The sequence below is a fragment of the Lepidochelys kempii genome, chromosome 10 (genome assembly GCF_965140265.1).
Source record: "Lepidochelys kempii isolate rLepKem1 chromosome 10, rLepKem1.hap2, whole genome shotgun sequence".
Taxonomy (NCBI): Eukaryota; Metazoa; Chordata; order Testudines; family Cheloniidae; genus Lepidochelys; species Lepidochelys kempii.
In genome coordinates, this window is record NC_133265.1 from 85297127 (window position 1) to 85320173 (window position 23047).

General features: G+C 48.4%; 1 protein-coding gene and 2 long non-coding RNA genes across 3 annotated transcripts in view; 1 reads left to right on the forward strand and 2 right to left on the reverse strand.

The window, feature by feature from the left end:
- Positions 1 to 8862, reverse strand: part of MAP1A (microtubule associated protein 1A) — a 117321-nt gene extending 108459 nt beyond the window's left edge. Inside the window, exon 1 of the mRNA XM_073304626.1 lies at positions 8692 to 8862. Within this exon, the coding sequence (XP_073160727.1) occupies positions 8692 to 8851 (160 nt within the window). The 5' untranslated portion in view covers positions 8852 to 8862. The remainder of the gene's footprint in view (positions 1 to 8691) is intronic.
- Positions 8863 to 11072: 2210 nt separating this feature from the next.
- LOC140895191 (uncharacterized) lies at positions 11073 to 22156 on the forward strand. The gene is made up of 3 exons (XR_012154132.1): positions 11073 to 11827; positions 19453 to 20379; positions 21049 to 22156. It is a non-coding gene; the product is annotated as an uncharacterized lncRNA (long non-coding RNA).
- LOC140895192 (uncharacterized) lies at positions 11291 to 20342 on the reverse strand. The gene is made up of 3 exons (XR_012154133.1): positions 20121 to 20342; positions 18606 to 18789; positions 11291 to 11638 (listed from the first exon to the last, which is right to left on the reverse strand). It is a non-coding gene; the product is annotated as an uncharacterized lncRNA (long non-coding RNA).
- Positions 22157 to 23047: the final 891 nt, after the last annotated feature.

The following is a 23047-nucleotide window of genomic DNA, read 5'->3' on the forward strand; positions in this document are numbered from 1 at the left end:
TGGGAATCTGGGAGGCAGTGACCATGAGTTGGTTGAGTTCAGGATCCTGACGCAGGGAACAAAGGTAAGCAGCAGGATACGGACCCTGGACTTCAGGAAAGCAGACTTCGACTCCCTCAGGGAACGGATGGCCAGGATCCCCTGGGGGACTAACTTGAAGGGGAAAGGAGTCCAGGAGAGCTGGCTGTATTTCAAGGAATCCCTGTTGAGGTTACAGGGACAAACCATCCCGATGAGTCGAAAGAATAGTAAATATGGCAGGCGACCAACTTGGCTTAATGGTGAAATCCTAGCGGATCTTAAACATAAAAAAGAAGCTTACAAGAAGTGGAAGGTTGGACATATGACCAGGGAAGAGTATAAAAATATTGCTCGGGCATGTAGGAATGTTATCAGGAGGGCCAAATCGCACCTGGAGCTGCAGCTAGCCAGAGATGTCAAGAGTAACAAGAAGGGTTTCTTCAGGTATGTTGGCAACAAGAAGAAAGCCAAGGAATGTGTGGGCCCCTTACTGAATGAGGGAGGCAACCTAGTGACAGAGGATGTGGAAAAAGCTAATGTACTCAATGCTTTTTTTGCCTCTGTTTTCACTAACAAGGTCAGCTCCCAGACTGCTGCGCTGGGCATCACAAAATGCGGAAGAGATGGCCAGCCCTCTGTGGAGATAGAGGCGGTTAGGGACTATTTAGAAAAGCTGGACGTGCACAAGTCCATGGGGCCGGACGAGTTGCATCCGAGAGTGCTGAAGGAATTGGCGGCTGTGATTGCAGAGCCACTGGCCATTATCTTTGAAAACTCGTGGCGAACCGGGGAAGTCCCGGATGACTGGAAAAAGGCTAATGTAGTGCCAATCTTTAAAAAAGGGAAGAAGGAAGATCCTGGGAACTACAGGCCAGTCAGCCTCACCTCAGTCCCTGGAAAAATCATGGAGCAGGTCCTCAAAGAATCAATCCTGAAGCACTTGCATGAGAGGAAAGTGATCAGGAACAGCCAGCATGGATTCACCAAGGGAAGGTCATGCCTGACTAATCTAATCGCCTTTTATGATGAGATTACTGGTTCTGTGGATGAAGGGAAAGCAGTGGATGTATTGTTTCTTGACTTTAGCAAAGCTTTTGACACGGTCTCCCATAGTATTCTTGTCAGCAAGTTAAGGAAGTATGGGCTGGATGAATGCACTATAAGGTGGGTAGAAAGCTGGCTAAATTGTCGGGCTCAACGGGTAGTGATCAATGGCTCCATGTCTAGTTGGCAGCCGGTATCAAGTGGAGTGCCCCAAGGGTCGGTCCTGGGGCCGGTTTTATTCAATATCTTCATAAATGATCTGGAGGATGGTGTGGATTGCACTCTCAGCAAATTTGCGGATGATACTAAACTGGGAGGAGTGGTAGATACGCTGGAGGGGAGGGATAGGATACAGAAGGACCTAGACCAATTGGAAGATTGGGCCAAAAGGAATCTGATGAGGTTCAATAAGGATAAGTGCAGGGTCCTGCACTTAGGACGGAAGAACCGAATGCACAGCTACAGACTAGGGACCGAATGGCTAGGCAGCAGTTCTGCAGAAAAGGACCTAGGGGTGACAGTGGACGAGAAGCTGGATATGAGTCAGCAGTGTGCCCTTGTTGCCAAGAAGGCCAATGGCATTTTGGGATGTATAAGTAGGGGCATAGCGAGCAGATCGAGGGACGTGATCGTTCCCCTCTATTCGACATTGGTGAGGCCTCATCTGGAGTACTGTGTGCAGTTTTGGGCCCCACACTTCAAGAAGGATGTGGATAAATTGGAGAGAGTCCAGCGAAGGGCAACAAAAATGATTAGGGGTCTGGAACACATGAGTTATGAGGAGAGGCTGAGGGAGCTGGGATTGTTTAGCCTGCAGAAGAGAAGAATGAGGGGGGATTTGATAGCTGCTTTCAACTACCTGAAAGGGGGTTCCAAAGAGGATGGCTCTAGACTGTTCTCAATGGTAGCAGATGACAGAACGAGGAGTAATGGTCTGAAGTTGCAGTGGGGGAGGTTTAGATTGGATATTAGGAAAAACTTTTTCACTAAGAGGGTGGTGAAACACTGGAATGCGTTACCTAGGGAGGTGGTAGAATCTCCTTCCTTAGAGGTTTTTAAGGTCAGGCTTGACAAAGCCCTGGCTGGGATGATTTAACTGGGAATTGGTCCTGCTTTGAGCAGGGGGTTGGACTAGATGACCTTCTGGGGTCCCTTCCAACCCTGATATTCTATGATTCTATGATTCTATGATCCAGTGGATATAGTGTACTTAGATTTTCATAAAGTCTTTGACTAGGTCCCTCACCAAAGGCTCTTAAGCAAAATAAGCTGACATGGGATAAGAGGGAAGGTCCTCTCATGGATCGGTAATTGGTTAAAAGATAGCAAACAAGGGGCAGGAATAAATGGTCAGTTTTCAGAATGGGGAGAGGTAAACAGTGGTGTCCTCCAGGGGTCTGTACCGGGCCCAGTCCTATTCAACATATTCATAAACGATCTGGAAAAAGGGGTAAACAGTGAGGTGGCAAAACTTGCAGATAATACAAAACTACTCAAGATAGTTAAGTCCAAAGCAGACTGTGAAGAATTAAAAAGGGATCTCACAAAACTGGGTGACTGGGCAACAAAATGGCAGATGAAATTCAGTGTTGACAAATGCAAAGTAATGCACATTGGAAAACTGTAGTGGGGTGGTTACCTGCTCCTGCTCTGTGGGTTAAAAGCCAGCCCTGGGAGAGAGCCAGGGCTCAGGCCAAGAGAAGCTAGGCTATGCCCCAGTCAGGCCGCAGCTGGGCCTATAAAGGGGCTGCTAGGCTGAAGCTTAGCCAGAATCTCTGTCTGTGTTCAGAGAGGGAAGGGTCTGGCTGCAGGGACATGAGGAGGAAAGGCCTTGGGAGCGCCAGCCTGGAACCCGCCCCCGGCTGTGAGGCCTAGATCAGGACCTATTAGGTGCTGGGGTGCATGGGGGCAGCCCACGGGTAGACAGAGGCAGCAGGTCCAAACCCCCTTGCCTGTGATGAGTGACTGATACACTGCAGTCTGCCCCAGGGAGTGGGGCTAAGCGAAGACTGGCAATAGCCAAGACTGAGGTGAGGTGGGGGAGTGGGTAGGGGTTCCCTGGGGAGGGGAGACCCTCAGAGATTGTTGGGGTTTACTGCCGGAGGGCAGGACCCCAGACAAAAGGGCACCAGGTCTGGGAGGGACACGGGGGCCAGTGACAGGCAGATCACCAGATAGCAGAGGGCGCTCCAAAGGCTGATGAGCTAATTCCCAAGGACAGCCAGCAGGAGGTGCCACTGGGTGAGTCTGGCTCTATATGTATAGTTGGGATTATATTTTTATAATAAAGTGATGAGGTCTAAATTAGCTGTTACCACTCAAGAGCTCTAGGAGTCATTGTAGATGTTTCTCTGAAAACATCCACTCAATGTGCAGCGGCAGGCAAAAAAGCAAACAGAATGTTGGGAATCATTCAGAAAGGGATAGATAATAGGACAGAAAATATCATATTGCCTCTAAAAAAATCCATGGTATGCCCACATCTTAAATACTGCATGCAGATGTGGTCATCCCATCTCAGAAAAGATATATTTGAATTGGAAAAGGTTTAGAAAAGGGCAACAAAAATGAAAAGGAGTACTTATTTGCGGCACCTTTAGAGACTAAAATTTATTTGAGCATAAACTTTCGTGAGCTACAGCTGACTTCATCAGATGCATCCGATAAGTGAGCTGTAGTTCATGAAAGCTTATGCTCAAATAAATTTGTTAGTCTCTAAGGTGCCACAAGTACTCCTTTTCTTTTTGCGAATACAGACTAACACGGCTGCTACTCTGAAACTTGTCATTATGCAACAAATGATTAGGAGTATGGAACAGCTTCCATATGAGGAGAGATTAATAAGTTTAGGACTTTTCAGCTTGGAAAACAGACCATGGGGGATATGACTGAGATGTATAAAATCATAACTGGTGTGGAGAAAGTAAATAAGGAAGTATTTACTCCTCATAACACAAGAACTAGGGGTCACCACATGAAATTAACAGGCAGCAGGTTTAAAACAAACAAAAGGAAGTATTTTTTTCACACAATGCACAGTCAACCTGTGGAACTCCTTGCTAGAGGATGTTGTGAAGGCCAAGACTATAATAGGGTTCAAAAAAGAACTAGATAAGTTCATGGAGGCTAGGTCCATGAATGGCTATTAGCCAGGATGGCAGGGATAGTGTCCCTAGCCTCTGTTTGCCAGAAGCTGGGAATGGGCGACAGGGGATGGATCACTTGATGATGACCTCTTCTGGTCATTCCCTCTGACACCGGCCACTGTCGGAAGACAGGATCCTAGGCTAGATGGACTTTTGGTCTAACCCAGAATGACTGTTTTGATTTATCACTGGAGCATGTGGGCCCTACCGTAATATAAATAAATACCACCAATCTTTAGAGCAAGATTCCCTGGCAGCATTACGTAGATGGCAAGAAGTGACTTGCTGTCTACAATTCCTGACTCATTAGAGCAACTTGTAAGTTATATCCCTAACCTTTGTCTTCTCTATATAGATTGTACGGTCTCTGGGGCAGGGACTGTCTCATTGTTTGTACAGTGCCTTGTACAGTACACAATGGGGTGCCAGTCTCAGTTGGCCACAGGTACTACTGTCATAACACAATAAATATGCATAACTAGTAATCCAGAGTGATATCAAGCTACTTTCCCCTAGCGGGATGGGTTTAGAATCTAAAGATATCCCCAATTTCCAGGTCTAATAATGGTGTTTTAGAACACTGTTTAAAGCATATCCGTCTAATGGCAATAAAGGAATTTCACAAGCACAAAGACACACTGGAGGGGCCCCACAGGTTTGACAGTGTTCTGACCACTTGAGACGACAATGCAAATATCTTTTTGCTCAAGCCCTTTATCATTGGGTTCTTCCTCCCGCTTTGGGCCAGAATCGACAGTCACATCTCTTGATAATCACAATCTCAGCCTATATTAGCATTGTAGGCTGAAATTTTTTTAACATGTTATTCTTGCAAGTCACAGTTACAGGATCTTCACTGCTCTTGGAACTGTTCCTAGTCAGGTCCCTAGGACCTGATAATTCAGCCATCTCAGAAAAAGTCTTCTCTAATCACAATGCCTCCACCCCCTGTACCATTTGCTCACAATCACAGGAAGGCTTCCACATGACCATACCCAGCTGCTCAAAATGTTTACATAAGGGACAGTATAAACTCTTCTCTCTACTCCATTCCTAATACAGGGGAAGGAGGGTCTGTGGGTCCTCAAAAAAATTATACATAAAGACTCTGTTTGCAGTATTGTAGCCATGTCAGCTGTATGATATTAGAGATAAGGTGGGTAATATATTTTATTGGACGTTCTTTTGGTGAAAGACACAAGCTTTTGAGCTACACAGAGCTCTTTGTCAGGTCTGGAAAAGGTACTCTGAGAGTATGTCTACACTGCAATGTAAGCCCAAACTTGAACCTGAGCTCAAGGCAAACCCCCCTTCCACCTACACTGCAACTGTGCTACCCCAGGAGTCAAACGTAGGGTCCCAGGACCCTGCAGGGCTGGAGTGTCCGAGGTCAAGTCAAGCCTACTGCTTTGCAGTGTAGTCCCAGCCCCACTTGACTCACATGCCAGGAGTCCTCCTGAAGTATCCCACAATTCCATGAGGCAGCTTTCTTAGTCCTCTCGATCCCAACAATCTGCAATCCACTCTTCTGGCTGACATTGCTACTGTTTTACGTGGGATATTCTCTCTGTACACATTCCCCTCCAGGCCTAAGAGTTTCATGTCATTATATGGTAAAGACCATAAGAAGCTTTATCTGATTAAGGAGCTGAAGTCTCTTATGTAAGGATGAACATGAGTGAGAGGAGCTTCGTCTTCCCCTACGTGACCCTACCAAAGCATTCACCTGGCACCACTCACCCCAAGCTGCTAACCTGTGCTTGGAGGTCAGTGAATACCACATAGAGGGGGATGTGTGTCAGGCTCACAGAGCTCTTTACCCTAGATCCTATTTACAGACACAGGTAAGTTTATTAGTAAACAGTGTCAGGGAGCCAGGGCTGTCTGAGGATAGCCCCAGGTCCAGCTCTAATTCCAGACGCCTTAGAGCACATCAGAGCAAAGTTGAGGTCCTTTATATGCCCCCACTCCACACACCCATGACCCCCAGCTTGTTCCAGAAGCCCCAGATCAATGGACACAAACATTTTAACCACTTTTTGACAGTATACATAACCTGACACTGATGGATTTGTACAGCTCCTACACCCACAACTGCTGGAGAGAAATAAACCTCCTGACTTCCTCAGCCACCTGGGCTGCCCTGAAACGAGGGCAGGGGCAAAGGGTAGAAACCCTGCTTGAGGCACCAGCCCTCAGCGTGCCCCAGGATGGGGCAGGGAAGGGATGGGAAGAGCCTTGGGCTGAGACAGACCTCAGCAGAGCTGGGGCAGGAGAAACCAGGGCTGCAGTGAAGGGCAAGGTAAAGAAGGTGGGTGGGAAGAAATCCAGGGCTGCGGTGAGTGGAGGGATAACAAGCATGCGGAGGGGTGGAGGGAGTTCAGGGCTACTGTGAGGATGGGATAACAAGCCAGGGGAGGGGAAGGTCCATCCAGGGTTGCGATGAGGGGCAGGGTAAGAAGCTGGGGGAGTGGAGGGAGGAAAGGAATCCAGGGCTGCGGTGAGGGGAGGGATAACAAGCGGGGGGCGGGTAGGGGGTTCAGGGCTGCGGTGAGAGGCAGGCTAAGAAGCCAGGGGAGGGGAAAGGAATCCCGGGTTGCGGTGAGGGATAACAAGCCGGGGGGGACGGACAGTAGGGGGTTCAGGGCTACTGTGAGGACAGGATAACAAACCAGGGGAGGGGAAGGTCCATCCAGGGTTGCGATGAGGGGGAGGGTAAGAAGCCGGGGGGAAGGTCCATCCAGGGTCGCGATGAGGGGGAGGGTAAGAAGCCGGGGGGAAGGTCCATCCAGGGTTGGGGTGAGGGGAGGGATAACAAGCCGGGGGGAAGGAGAGTAGGGGGTTCAGGGCTACCGTGAGGATGGGATAACAAGCCGGGGGTGGGGAAGGTCCATCCAGGGTTGCGATGAGGGGCAGGGTAAGAAGCCGGGGGAGTGGAGGGGGGAAAGGAATCCAGGACGGGGTAAGAAGCCCGGACGGGGGGGGAGGGGGGGGTTCAGGGCTCCGGTGAGGGACGGGGTAAGAAGCCGGGACATGGGGGGAGGGGGGGTTTCAGGGCTCCGGTGAGGGACGGGGTAAGAAGCCGGGACACGGGGGGAGGGGGGGTTTCAGGGCTCCGGTGAGGGACGGGGTAAGAAGCCGGGACACGGGGGGAGGGGGGGTTTCAGGGCTCCGGTGAGGGACGGGGTAAGAAGCCGGGACACGGGGGGGGGGGGGTTCAGGGCTCCGGTGAGGGACGGGGTAAGAAGCCCGGACGGGGGGGGGGGGGTTCAGGGCTCCGGTGAGGGACGGGGTAAGAAGCCCGGACGGGGGGGGGGGGTTCAGGGCTCCGGTGAGGGACGGGGTAAGAAGCCCGGACGGGGGGGGGGGGGTTCAGGGCTCCGGTGAGGGACGGGGTAAGAAGCCCGGACGGGGGGGGGGGGGGTTCAGGGCTCCGGTGAGGGACGGGGTAAGAAGCCCGGACGGGGGGGGGGGGGTTCAGGGCTCCGGTGAGGGACGGGGTAAGAAGCCCGGACGGGGGGGGGGGGGTTCAGGGCTCCGGTGAGGGACGGGGTAAGAAGCCCGGACGGGGGGGGGGGGTTCAGGGCTCCGGTGAGGGACGGGGTAAGAAGCCCGGACGGGGGGGGGGGGGTTCAGGGCTCCGGTGAGGGACGGGGTAAGAAGCCCGGACGGGGGGGGGGGGTTCAGGGCTCCGGTGAGGGACGGGGTAAGAAGCCCGGACGGGGGGGGGGGGGTTCAGGGCTCCGGTGAGGGACGGGGTAAGAAGCCCGGACGGGGGGGGGGGGTTCAGGGCTCCGGTGAGGGACGGGGTAAGAAGCCCGGACGGGGGGGGGGGGGTTCAGGGCTCCGGTGAGGGACGGGGTAAGAAGCCCGGACGGGGGGGGGGGGTTCAGGGCTCCGGTGAGGGACGGGGTAAGAAGCCCGGACGGGGGGGGGGGGGTTCAGGGCTCCGGTGAGGGACGGGGTAAGAAGCCCGGACGGGGGGGGGGGGTTCAGGGCTCCGGTGAGGGACGGGGTAAGAAGCCCGGACGGGGGGGGGGTTCAGGGCTCCGGTGAGGGACGGGGTAAGAAGCCGGGACGGGGGGGGGGGTTCAGGGCTCCGGTGAGGGACGGGGTAAGAAGCCGGGACGGGGGGGGGGTTCAGGGCTCCGGTGAGGGACGGGGTAAGAAGCCGGGACACGGGGGGAGGGGGGGGGGGTTCAGGGCTCCGGTGAGGGACGGGGTAAGAAGCCCGGACGGGGGGGGGGTTCAGGGCTCCGGTGAGGGACGGGGTAAGAAGCCGGGCGGGCGACCCCAGCCCCTGCCACTCGCGCCGTGACAGTGCGGCACGCTGACGCGCCCCGGGCGGGGCTGGCCAGTCGCTGCAGCCCCAGCCCCAGGCAGCCCCGCGCTTCTCGCCCGGAGCCGCCACGGCAAGTGCCCCCGGCTGCCGCCTCGCCTCGCCACAGCCCCGCCGCGCGCTTCGGCGCCCGCTGCTCACCCCGCTCCAGGGCGCCCCGCAGCGCCGCGCGCTCCGCCTCGGTCCCGATCTCGCCGATCACGGTCAGCAGCGCGTGCCTCCGCAGCCCCCAGCCGCGGCGCTCGCCCGACAGCCCGGGCGCCGCTGTATCCATGGCAACCGCCCTGTCAATGATCTCCATGGCAACCTCTCGCCGCTACTGCAGCGTGAAGCAGGTGACTGGCGCGCGGCTCTTAAAGAGCCATCAGCCCCACGCTGATTGGCTGGGGTGGACACGTGAACCAGAGATAATGAGGCCGAGCAGCGGGGGGCGGGGTCCCGTGGTCCCGCTGACTCCACCCTAGCCTACGTCCCCCTGCGTGCCGCACTCTGGCCGCCCCGCCCCCGGGCTGCCCGCGAGCTTGGTTCCCCACGCGGTCCGGCGGCGGCGGGGGCGGGGGAGTTCCGCGCTGCCCCGGTCTCCAGAGCAAGGGCCGCGGCGCCGGGGTCGGGTCGGGTCGGGTCAGCGCCGGGCGGCGCGTTGCCTTTCCGGTCCCGGCGCGCGGGGCGGGAGCTGGCTGGCGGAAGGGCCCCGCACTGAGACCGCGGCCCACGAGTCCCAGGCCGAGGCGCCCGTGGGCGAGCCAGGGTTCCCACGCTCCTGGCGTGCCCTGTGGCCCCGCCAAACAACCCTGCAAACGTCAGGAGAAACCATGGGGTTTAGAGAATGATTGGGGGGGTCTTTTAGGGACGTGTTTTTGAGGGTACATTCAGGTCACCTTTTCCCCAGCTTTTCTCTGCAAACAACGTGGCTAGAAACTTGCTTTAATTTTAAAAAAACAAACCACGTTCCAATTCTCATGTAATCCCATGACTGCAGGAGATGGGGATTGTAGAAAACCCTTGCGATACTCACAGTACAATCGCAAGAGCTGGTACTAGTCAGAGTGCACGTTACCTGGGCATTATTATTTCAATTTGTTCTCTGATTTTGTCACTGGATTGTGAGTGAGATGATTGGATTTTATTCCATTTAAGCAGGAACTTGTCCCTGTTAAGGAAGGACTAGAGTTAGGGTCTCTTAACTAAAAAGAAAAGGAGGACTTGTGGCACCTTAGAGACTAACCAATTTATTTGGGCAGAAACTTTTGAGGGCTATAACCCACTTCATCAGATGCATGGAGTGGATGAAGTGAGCTGTGGCTCACGAAAGCTCATGCTCAAATAAATGGGTTAGTCTCTAAGGTGCCACAAGGACTCCTTTTCTTTTTGCGAATACAGACTAACACGGCTGTTACTCTGAAACCGGTCTCTTAACTGTGAGGCACATTATAATATCCCCTTGGTATCAGAAGGGCTGGGGGAGCCCTCAAAATATGGCTAAAATTTCTTCATTAAAGGCCACAGATTACTGTGTCCCATGCTGCAAGTGCTTAAAATGGAAGACCCAGGAGGCTAGAAACATGTGAGGGGGAAAAAAGGACCTTAATTCAGTACACAACTGTTGTATATGCAGAGACAACGAGGAGTCCTTGTGGCACCTTAGAGACTAACAAATTTATTTGGGCAGAAACTTTTGTGGGCTATAACCCACTTCAGCAGATGCATGGAGTGGAAAATACAGTAGTTAGGTATAAATACACAGCACATGGAAAGATGGGAGTTGCCGTACTAAGTGGGGGAGGGTCAGTGTTAACAAGGCCAATTCAATTAGGGTAGATGTCACCCATTTCCAACACTTGACGAGAAGCGGTGTGGAGTTTATGCCCAAATAAATTTGTTTGTTAGTCTCTAAGGTGCCACAAGGACTTGTATTTGTTTTTGCTGACACAAACTAACACAGCTACTCCTCTGAAACTGTGCATATGATAGATAATGCATTCAACCTAGCCATGTCAATGGAGTACTTACATAGAATGTATGAGAGAGATTATCAAATAGCCCAAGCTCAGGCTATCAGCGCTTGGCATGTTGTGTAAAGGAAATTCCACCAATGGCCATTTTAGGATATAGAGTGTATGGATGATTATATCCAGTACAGTACTTGTGCTCTTCTGACAAAAGAGTAGAGATTTGGCCTGTGTTAATGCAGTTTAGTGAAAGAGTCTAAGTCTAGTGATTGTAAAACCAATTTAAGTAATAATCAGCCGTGTTCCCTAAAAATGTCAGTTCCTGTAGTCTGCAAGATTCCTGTTGAGAGGAGTTACTGCTTGAGAAGCATGACAGAGAAACCTGGGTCTTTGCTTTCAGTGGGATTTTTTTTCTTATAATCTTCCACGTCAACACTGAGGACACAAGAGAAAACTCAGAGTTTGGAAGGAAGAGTTAGCATTTTGGCAAGTGCATGTGAGTCTTGCTATCTATTGTGTCATGAGACACTAACAGCAACATAATCTGAAAAACAAAACAAAAAAATTGAATTTTCTCTCCTCTGTTTCCAAATGATTCAGGTTGCAGTTGCTGATGGTGTTAATAGGTTAGTTATGTTCCACACTAAGATCTTTAATAATCTGCATTAGGCTCCAGGAGATGAACTCAACCTGATGTGATAGAAATTTTTATATAGAAAACAGCTATGAAACCACAGTCTATGCACTTTATGGGAAATGAGCCTTATAAACAAAGGGAGGCAGTGGAGCAAAGGGATTGAATTTATTTTTCTGTGCTGTAATTTGCCAGACTGCATCAGTTCAGCTTGTCTCAAGTCATTGCACTGAGACAAGTAAATAGGTAAGTAAAGAGAGAAAACTTGCAGATACATTTCTTCAGAAAGACAAATGTAAGCGATTCTACCTTGAAAGTGGGACTGTACATCAGTAAAGAGAATCACTATGATCAAAGGTTTTCCGAGATTTTCAGACCACATGATCCAAGTACCTTCTGTTTTCAGATGATTCATCTTAATACTTGAGGATTATTTTTTGACATCTCAGCGCTCCAGAGCTGCAGCTTTTCACTGCAGTGCAGAGAGGCTGCTCCAGCTGGCTCCCTACCAGAGGGGGAAAAAGGAACAGGAGACATACAAATTGGAGTGAAGACTAAAAACAATGCCCCGTCATGGTGCTGTTCCACAGAGACTAGAACCTCTAGGGAAGATTGCTTACGCTTACAAATGAGACTGCTTTAAAATGGACAATGCCCTTTCTGCCCTGCCAGCAGCATACAGATGGAATAACTGGTAATCTCTTGCTTTCTAGTATGAATATACATATAATAGAATCTGCATAGCAATTGCTGTCCAAATTTTTTACTTCAAAGAAGCTATGACAATCTAAATTATCTGAGGATCTGCCCCAAAGATTTTTTTACTATGTGATATTTATTGCTATCATATTATTATTTATTTGTTTGTATTGTGGTAGCATCTAGCAGCCCCCGTCAGGAATCAGTGGCCCACTATGCTAGGGACTGTTATACGTATGTAATGAAAATATGATTCCTGCCCCAAAAAGGCTTTTACAATCAAAACGTATGATGGGAGACAACAGGTGAATACAACAGACAGTGGGAGTGCAAGGTAACAGTGAGATATTTATGGTTAGAAGTAGTTATGAAAAGGGAATAAAGCAAATAGCCTCAAATCATAATAAAAAGGCTCTTGAATGTGCCAGAACAAAAGTAATCCCCAATATTTCAATTTTCCAGTCCTGTAGCCCAGGACCTACTGCTACAGAATAATCAAACCGATCAATGTTCATTAAATGTCCACTCTTCCTAGCCAAAAGAAGAAAGAAGAAATGTCCATATGAATAAAGTCCTCTTGGGAATTGGAGACCTATGAGAGCATCTAAAAATGTTAAAACATTTAACCAAGTAAAATAAGACATAATACCAGTGATAGCAACTGTTACATGTATAAGAAAAAGAGGTGAATTACTAATGTGACTTTTTTTCTCCGAATGCACGGCCTTGATAGATTTCCATGGTGAGATCACCTGCCCAAAAGAACCCATTTAAAAGCAACTGGGGGGAGGGATAGCTCAGTGGTTTGAGCATTGGCCTGCTAAACCCAGGGTTGTGAGTTCAATCCTTGAGGGGGTCACTTAGGGATCTGGGGCAAAAATTGGAGATTGGTCCTGCTTTGAGCAGGGGGTTGGACTAGATGACCTCCTGAGGTCCCTTCCAACCCTGAGATTCTATGAACTGGATGAGTGTCAGAGGGTTCCATTTAAGGGTAAGCTTTGATCTAGCATATCCTCTGGCCCTTTAAGAGTAGGCATTCTGAGAACAGTAGACCTAGGGGGTCATGTCACTGCAGGTAGGAAGTAAGATTTGCTGAGTAAGCGGGCAGAACTGAGTAAGAAGCAGCCTTTCTTTCAGAAGGAGAAACACAAGGGACAAAGCAAGATCTGGTGTGGGTCTCTCCAGTGAGGTAGAACTGAAAAGAGGAGTGCTAGTAACTGATTGGTGAAAGTTCTCAAGTACTATGGGTCTAGATAAGATCAGTTATGGGGCCTTTTGGAGAACAAGACTGGAAAAGGAGCTTGGAGGGGTTTGGAAGAGGACTTGTAGGGAAAGGCCAGGGAGAAGGTCTAAACCAAGGTGCATTGTAGGAAGTAGCCCAGTGAAGCAGGTCAGTTTTGAGATTAGTGCACACAGCTGCTGTATGATTTAGGGTTCCAGGGCAAGGCACTTCTTCATGACACCAGCTAGAGGATGAAGGCTGGTTTGATTCCTTTTATAAAAGAGTAGGAGAATCCCTGTAGGAGGGGGTGAAGAACTATGCATTTTTCTTTTATTCGGAACATTTGTTCACCTTAAGAAGGAAAGGACTTTTGATTAGTCCAGTGTGTGAGAGGAAACTAAGGAACAGATTACCTGACCCTGACCCAGGCAACCTGACTTTATCACAGAGTGCAAGTGGATGCCCTCTGCCCTGTTCCAGGATTCTAGGACACACAATATAAAAGGTTCACCCCAAATTGTCACTTAGCTCCTCTCTAACCCTGGGCATATCCTTTACGTTTCCAGGGTGAAGGGGAAGAGGGAACGTTAGTGTGAATCTATGGCGGCAACATATTTGGAGGACAAAAGTTACTTCAGTATGTAATATTTTCTTCATCATGTGACTGGTTCCATAAGTGGTCTGATTTAAATAAAAATCCATGATCATAGGCAAGAATTTGGCATGATATTTTAGGACAACTTCATCCTTACAAAAATGTGTATGAGGATGATCTGCCATCCAAGCCGGCAGTACTGGAACATTCTTAATAGACCATCAGATATTTTGTGCTGTCAGTCGTTCTCAACGGGGGAGGGGTCCATGGGCCCTTTCAGAGGGGCCGCGGAGCCCTGCAGAGGAAACCCAGTTCCTGAGCCCCAGTCCCTTTCCCCCCGACCCTTCCGCGGGGCTGAAGCCCCGAGCCCCAGTGCCTCCCTGCGGGGCTGCAGCCAGGAGCGGCGTGGGGCTGAAACCCCGAGCTGCCCCCCTCCCCCCACTGCAGCTGGGAGCAGTGTGGGGCTGAAACCCTGAGCTCCCCTCCTCCACCATAATTTGAAAAGGACTAACTTGTATGACAGTAGAGAAGTGTCAGACACGAGATCTGCTGTCTTCATGAGGCTCCTGGAAGGAGACTCATTCTCTCTACCTGGGGTAAAGGGGTCAGAAGCACACACCAAAGGTCATACTTGTGTAGCAAGAATGATAAAAAAAGAAAGCGAAGAATCATAGCACTTAGAGATGGAAAAATTCTTTTTGACCCCATCTAATGAGGAATGAGAAAGTATGACGTCCAAACTGTCTTCATTCTATACAACGTGCCTCCATATCTTTTGGCCCAGAACAATCTCAAACCAAGATCTATTGACAGAGTGCAGCCAAGAGGATCTGAGCACCATCATTGCCGGGAGGCATTGGAGATGGATTGGTCATGTGCTTTGAATGGAAACTGATTCCATCACCAGAGTAGCAATAAGATGAACACCTGAAGGCAAGCGAAAATGAGGCCGCCCAAATACAACATGGTGAAGAGCTGTGAAAGCTGAGCTGAAAAACCTGGGGCACAGCTGGGGAACCATTGAAAGACTTGCCAGAAACAGACAGGAGTGGAGGAGCTTTGTCACTACCCTAAATGCCAGAGTTGTAATAGGAACATGATGATGATGAATTCTTCTTGACTTCACAGTTTCTAGAGCCAGGGCAAGAAGTCAGCAGGCGGATTCATAGGTGGAGTTGAGGGGTTATGTGGTCAGAGTAACAGTCAAGGAAGTTGGTCTTTCCAAATGTATTTTGTGTTGGTTGAAAAAGGGTTATATTGGTGTCAGGAAAGCCAAGGAAGAGGATGCACTAGGCAAGACAGGAGATGATTAAGGCTTGGATGGGAATTTTAGTTGTGAAGTCATCACAAATGCAGGAGAGAAAAAGAGAGCAAAAGTCAAACAAGGGAAAAGATAGGTGCTGGACTGAGCAGAGACAAGACAGTCTGACAGAGAAGTGGAGATACAGAGCAAATCAGCTAATTTGTAACCAGGACTGTAAATGTACTGACTTCTACAAGACCTTTAGGGAGGGGATTACTGGATGAGATGTAACACTCTTACCATTTCACCTTCATGAAGGTGAAAGTAAAGTAAAACAGGTGTCATGTTTTGTCGTCTCCTCTAGTCTTGCTCAGAGTGTTGTAGGTGAACATGAAAACAGAGCAGATTTCTCGGTTTACCTTAGATATCAAACTCAGAACAGGAAGTAGTTTCCAAACAGAGATATCTTTTCAATGAAGAATGAATGTTGTACTCTACTTAATGTTCTCTTTCTTCATCTGCTGTTTAGTCACCTAATTTATACCCTGTCCCATAATCCTGTTGTTTTGCTCCAGGTTACAACTGGATTAACTTAATCTATAGGCAAGGGTGTGACATTCTGTACCTCAAAGCAGCACCCTGAAACCGTGATATTTACCATTGTCATATAATTTCATTTTATACAAAGTATGGCTTGTGAGATATTTTAAAAGTCTTGATCTATTGAACATTAATATCATGTTGGATTATATGTGAAGTTATTAAGTATTGTTATGTGTGTGTGTTACTGAAATATGTTGTGAGGTTGGGAATACCCACAACCAATCTTTCAGGTACAACAATGGAGTAGTCAGATGTACTGATCGCCCATTAAAGGGAATTCACTTTCCCAGCAGCCATCCCAGAGAGAGCACGTAGACAATGGAGATGCTTGACCAATGAGGGTGGATCCCCACCTCACAAGCATAGATCTTTCCTGCAATCTGAAAGAAACTATAAAAGAGGGGAAGTGACATCATCACTTGGTCTCACTCCCCCCATAACTGAACACCTGGAAACACATCTGGAGGACAAAGACTTTGAACCGGGGAGGGTGGTCTCAGGCTGGGAGGCAGTTCCAGCCTGTATATTGAAGATTTGCAACCTGTTTGTACCATCTGTCAGGGTGAGACACTGCTTAATTCAAATCCTGTTTAGTTTGTAGAATGCAGACTGTGAATTTATTTTTGTTTCTTAGGTAACAACTTTAATCTGTAATGCTTGCTACTTATAATCACTTAAAATCTATCTTTCTGTAGTTAATAAATCTGTTTTATATTTTACTTAAAACAGTGTGTTTTGTTTGAAGTGCTTAGGAAATCTACTCAGGTTACAGAAGCCGGTGTATGTCCGCTTTTTTCTGTAGAAGTGGCAAACTGCATAATGCTTTTAAATCAAGATTGGATGTTTTTCTGAAAGCTATGATCTAGAAATTATTTTGGGAAAGTTCTATGGCCCGTAATATAGAGGCGGTCAGACTAGATAATCACAATCATCACTTCTGGCCTTGGAATCTATGCAAGAAAGGTTTAAAGTAGGAAGTCCATGGGAACTTGTAAAGAGAGAGAACCTTACATCAGAATCTGTGTCTACAGGGCTAACTTTGTTTTAAAGGGCACAGGATTACTAGGAATTAAAGGCTCAGGAAGTAGAGTTCCTTCTAACTTGAGGAGTTTTTAGTGGCAAAATGTTTACAGTTACAGAAGAATCATCAGGTCTCCCCAAAACTTTCAGGCAGTCATATGATGAGACTGAACCCTGATTGCCATCCTAGTAACCAGCAGAACAGCTTTAGGTTTTGATGCTGAAAATGATTAAATTTGATATTATTTAACTTTGACAGCATTTCCCAGTAGAAATGGTTGGAGCTGTGCTGCCATTTATATTGTGATTTCTTGGATGAGCTTGGGAGGGGTCTATGGAGAGAGAAGCAAAGAGGAAAGGCTCTTTGTTCTGACAAACCACCCTCTGCTCCTCACTGACCTCTTAGGCGATTTGTCAGGGCAGAGCTCCTCTTCCCTCTCCACTACTTTCTTATAAAAGGCCCTATAAGATGCTCAGTGTCTCCTGTGAGATCCTGAACACGCTTAGTTTCCATCTGTGTTAAGACCTAAGCACATATCTCTTAACAACCCCTCCCCGCTACCCAAAGCTACTGCATGTTCTCAGTATACAATTTTCAAAGTCTCTTAGCTTTGTAAAATAAAAACAATTATTTTTCAAACTAAGCAAAACCACTAATCCTCAATGAGGACTATATCCAGGCCAGGTTTCAAGTTAGAAACATGGAAAGTGATTCTATGGCTTGAAATTTTTAATGGAAGAAAACTATTTGTTCATTTTTCCACAATCAAAAAATGGTTGACAGAATGTAACTTACGTTAAAATAAACAATTCACCTTCAGGCAGAGAACAAGCATAGAAAATATCTGATCCAAATGCATTGGAAAGCTACTAATATGCAAAAATGGAAGATTATAACTAAGTATTCTGCAACCTTAACTCTAATTGTTGCTAACAGCCCACCTGTTCAAAGGATCTCCACACACAGCTAGGAATATGGAGGAAAGTGCAGCCCCTTTGAGCAAGTGGGGGCTATTAGCAACTGCTAAAGTTCAAGTTGCAAAATACTTGCTGTTGTTCTCTTCCTTTCATTTTGTCTTAGTGCAGGTGTAAGGTGATGTGTCATCCCTGAACTAGAGCCTGATTAATCTTTTGGCATTGGGAAGGAAAGGAGGGACAGAGGTCAGGACTATTCGGACACCCAGGTCCTCCAGCGGCTCCAGGGGGACGAATACGCCCCCTCCCCCACCGCCAGGCCCTTCTCCACCACCTCCTGGGCGGAGGCCTCCGATACTAGGAAGAAGATGACCTTTCCATACATTTTGGAGGTTGCCATGACGGCTGTGGGCCCCACCACACCCGCCAACGCCCGCACGTAGGTTTCTATGTGGGGCGAGGTGGGCACCAGGAGGCAATGGACACCATGTTTCCTGGTCAAGCTGGGGAAGGGGCCCCAGCCGCTATAGATGCTAGCAGAGGCGGTGGTCGGGAGAGATGACGTGGCAGCAGGCAGGGCAGCCACTGCCACCTGGGTGTACGCCCTGGGGGCCGGGGGAGGGGCACCCACAGAGCTGGTGGAGGGAGCAACGGGGATGGATGCTGTGGCCGGTGGCGGGGCCGCAGCAATTGGGGCAGCCCCTGCCATGGAAGGCCTAGTCTTTTTGGCGGGGCCCTTCCCCTTCTTCCTGCCCTGGCCTTTCGTGCCAGCTGGGGGAATTGGAGGAGGCGAGGGACATGGCAGCAGCGGAGTTCACCCCGTTGCCTGCTGCTGCTGGTGCCCCAGCGGGGGCGATAGCAGGTGGTTTGGTAGCGGTGGTTGAGGTAGAGGCTGGGGGGGCGATGGGGGGGCAGGCGGGGGAGGGGTGGCGGGGTCCACCTGAGGGGTACCACCTGTGTCCCCTGTCATAATGAGCAGGGAGAGAGGGGAAAACACCAGAGAGAGGAGGGGAAAGGGGAAGCAGGTCAACCACTCCTCCCCACTAGGCTGCTTAAGCCAGGTACACTAAGTCATTCCTGTGCTAGGCTCCAGCCAATCCACAACCCAGGAGCTGGTCTGGAGACTTTTAGGGTAGGTATATAAGCCTCACAGGAGGCACAGCAGAGCAGCTCACCCTGATTACTGTTACTTGAGGGCTGTGAGCTTGCTCCTGTCTGAGAATAGCAGTGGATGTGCCAAAACTTAGCCTGCTCCAGCTTTGGTCTCACTCTGGTCTTGTTCCAACTTCATACTGGACTCTTGATTCCAGCTGTGACCATTAGGAATGGCTGTCCTCATCATGGTTGCTGACTTGAAGGCTTGTAAGATGAATATTGTTAATTCTTCTCCAGTAAGATTGTCCAAATAAATTTATTTCTATTTAACTTACAACCTTAGATGCACATAGATAGCATTTGGTATTACTGTATATGTTTTGATCACGTAATAAAAGACCCTATGGTAATATGCCCCACAGGACAGCTAAACTGTTGAGAATTCTGAATTTCCTAATGTTTGTATGATGAAAATCTGACTTAAGGTTGCATTAACCTGTTTTTTGCATGTATGATAAACATGTGTTTATTAATCTATTTGTCATATTTATGGATTTACATATGCTGCAGTAATACAGACATAAACTTAAAAAATATTTTGTCTGAAGAACACTACACAAAAGTGAATTGGCTTGCATTACATATGCTATCAACTCCAACCTCCTCTCAGTATTCCACAGTTTTAAGAGCAGCATAGCATTTGACAGAGTTCATTAACTATTGGTAATCTGATCATATACTTGTAAGTATGGTAGCTTGATTCCACTGTAATTCAACATAATTTAAAAGCAAACTAAACAGCCCTTTAAATATATACATAATCCGATTAAAGTAATTTAAACTAAAAATGAGTGCCTTTAAAAACTAGAAATGAGAATATTTTATAACAAAATATTTTAAAAATTTCCTGTTTTACTTTCCTTTCAGGACCTGGCTTCAGGAATCTGTGTTTCTCCTGCAAGAGTTGATGGCATCACTGACATCTAAAGCAGTAGTTCTCAACCAGGAAGTACACATAATCCTGGGGGTATGCAGAGGTCTTCCAGGGGGTACTGTGATGGGTTGGATCACAGAAACCCCTTTGGGGCTGCCAACTGATGTGCCAAGACTACTTCTGCCCCTGCTTTCCCTGCCAGCCTGGGACTCCAGAACCCTGCCTGGTTGTGCCAGACATGCTTGCTGGCTACAAACACAGACCCAGGTCTGAACAACATCCCACAAGGTGCAGGCTTAACTGAAAACAGCTTAAGAAGTGTTCCTGTCTCCACCACTCAGATGCCCAACTCCCAATGTGGTCCAAACCCCAAATAAATCCGTTTTACCCTATATAAAGCTTATACAGGGTAAACTCATAAATTGTTTGCCCTCTATAACACTGATAGAGAGAGATGCACAGCTGATCTCCTCCCCCAGGTATTAATACATACTCTGGGTTAATGAATAAGTAAAAAGTGATTTTATTAAATACAAAAAGTAGGATTTAAGTGGTTCCAAGTAATAACAGACAGAACAAAGTGAATTACCAAGCAAAATAAAATAAAACACACAAGCCTATGCCTAATACAGTAAGAAACTGAATACAGATAAAATCTCACCCTCAGAGATGTTCCAATAAGCCTCTTTTACAGACTAGCCTTCTTCTAGTCTGGGTTCAGCAATCACTCACACCCGTGTGGTTACTGTCCTTTGTTCCAGTTTCTTTTAGGTATCCTTTGGGGATGGAGAGGCTATCTCTTGAGCCAACTGAAGACAAAATGGAGGGGTCTCCCAGACATTTAAATAGACTTTCTCTTGTGGGTAGACACCCCTCCGTGTAGAATCCCAGCTACAAGATGGAATTTGAGAGTCACATGGGTAAGTCACGTGTCCATGCATGACTCAGAACTTACAGGTAGCAGCCATTGTTCACATGCCCCACCCCCACTCCACCCCTTCCCCTGAGGACTGCAACAGGGGTAGGGCACCCTGCACGCACTGGGCAGCGGCGAATGGAGCGACCCGGCCCCAGCCCACTCCTCGCCGCTGGCTCCCAGCTGTGCTGCTAGTGAGTGCTGGGGGGAGGTTCCCCCTTGCCCCCCAAAGCTGGGAGCAAAGCAGAGCGGGCTAGGGCCGGGTCACTCCACCTCCTGCTGCCCCGTGAGTGCAGGGTTGGGCCTGCCTTGCACTCACCGGGCTGCAGGAAGTGGAGTGACCCAGCCCCAACCCAGTCTGCTCTGCCGGCTCCTGCTGGGGGGCAGTTTTCCCCTGCCCCCCAAGCCTGCTCTTGGCCCCCCCTCCACGGAGGCCTGGGGCCAGCCCCCCCCATGGGGGGGACTGCATAGGGCACCAAAATGGCTAGGAAAAGCCCTGAGTACATCCAAAGCAGCAAACTTGCCAGTGAGTGGGGCCACTGGATAATCAAGGTGCTAAAGGAGAACTCAGGGAAGACAAGACAGTTGTTAGAGAAGCTAAATTAATTATTTGTATTAGTCTTTACCGCAGAGGATCTGGGGGAGGTACCCACACTCAAGCTTCTCTTTTTAGGTGGCAAATCTGTGGAATGGTCCCAGACTGAGGAGTCAATAGAGGAGGTAAATTAAATAGCAGCAAGTCACCAGGACCAGATGGCATTTACCCAAGAGTTTTGAAGGAACTCTTATATGAATTTGCAGAACTACTAATTGTGGTATGTTTCAGAGTAGCAGCCATGTTAGTCTGTATTCGCAAAAAGAAAAGGAGTCCTTGTGGCACCTTAGAGACTAACAAATTTATTTGAGCATAAGCTTTCGTGAGCTACAGCTCACTTCATCGAATGCATTCAGTGGAAAATACAGTGTGGAGATTTATATACATAGAGAACATGAAACAATGGGTGTTACCATACACACTGTAACAAGAGAGTGTTAAGGGGAGCTATTACCAGTAGGAGAGCTGGGGGGGGATGACGACGACGACAAACCTTTTGTAGTGATAATCAAGGTGGGCCATTTCCAGCAGTTGACAAGAACGTCTGAGGAACAGTGGGGAGTGGAGGGGTGGAATAAACTTGGGGAAATAGTTTTACTTTGTGCAATGACCCATCCACTCCCAGTCTCTATTCAAGCCTAAGTTAATTGTATCCAGTTTGCAAATTAATTCCAATTCAGCAGTCTCTTGTTGGAGTTTGGTTTTTTTTAAGTTTTTTTGTTGAAGAATTGCCGCTTTTAGGTCTGTAATCGATTAGAGTGACCAAAGAGATTGAAGTGTTCTCCAACTGGTTTTTGAATGTTATAATTCTTGACGTCTGATTTGTGTCCATTTATTCTTTTACGTAGAGACTGTCCAGTTTGACCAATGTACATGGCAGGGGGCATTGCTGTCACATGATGGCATATATCACATTGGTAGATGTGCAGGTAACAAGCCTCTGATAGTGTGGCTGATGTGATTAGGTCTGTGTGATGCTTTTGCCGGGAACAGAAAAGGAATGGAGTCTTAGAATTTAGTAAATAATCTAGCTAGATATGCGTTAGATTCTGTTTTGTTTAAATGGCTGATAAAATAAGCTGTGCTGAATGGAATGTATATTCCTGTGTTTTGTGTCTTTTTGTAACTTAAGGTTTTGCCTAGATGGATTCTCTATGTTTTGAATCTGATTACCCTGTAAGGTATTTACCATCTTGATTTTACAGAGGTGATTCTTTTACTTTTTTCTTCAATTAAAATTCTTCTTTTAAGAACCTGACTGCTTTTTCATTGTTAAGATCCAAGGGTTTGGGTCTGTGTTCACCTACGCAAATTGGTGAGGATTTTTATCAAGCCTTCCCCAGGAAAGGGGGTGTAGGGTTTGGGGAGGATTTGGGGGGGAATGACGTTTCCAAGCGGGCTCTTTCCCTGTTATATATTTGTTAGATGCTTGGTGGTGGCAGCAATAAAGTCCCAGGGCAAAAGGTAAAATAGTTTGTACCTTGGGGAAGTTTTAATCTAAGCTGGTAAAAATAAGTTTAGGGGGCTTTCATGCACCTCAGCAGGTTACATCAAAGAGGAGCTGCAGTGACTAGGCATGGGGATGCCTGTGCCTTTAAGAAAAAGCATTGGAATGCGTGTGCCTCTAAGAACCCAGCCCTGGGAAGCCCATGCTGAGAGGTGCTGTCGGTGGCAGGGGAAATAAAAAAGCCCCTCTGCTCCCCCCACCCTATTGTTTGCTAAGCACTGGTGCCTCAGTCCACCGGGGTAACTGTTACCCCCTCTGCCCCTGCCTGTGTCAGGGTTTTACCCTCTGGCAGCGCCTCACGCCTGGGCTTAACTCCGTCTCTTCCCCCCTCATTCCTGATTTTGCCTTCAGCCCTATCCTAACCCTGCTTCCAGCTGCTTGACTCCCCTTGACCGGTCAATTTTCACCCCCTGCTCAGACCCTGCCCCCCCCCTCCTCTGATTTGCCCCTTTGCCACCCTGTGAATAGCAGTCAGCAGACTCTCACCGCGAATAAGGGCAGAGTGAAGGGCAGTGGCTTCAGCAGATCTTACTGAGCATGCTCAGGTCGTGTGCGCATGCTCAGTCCACC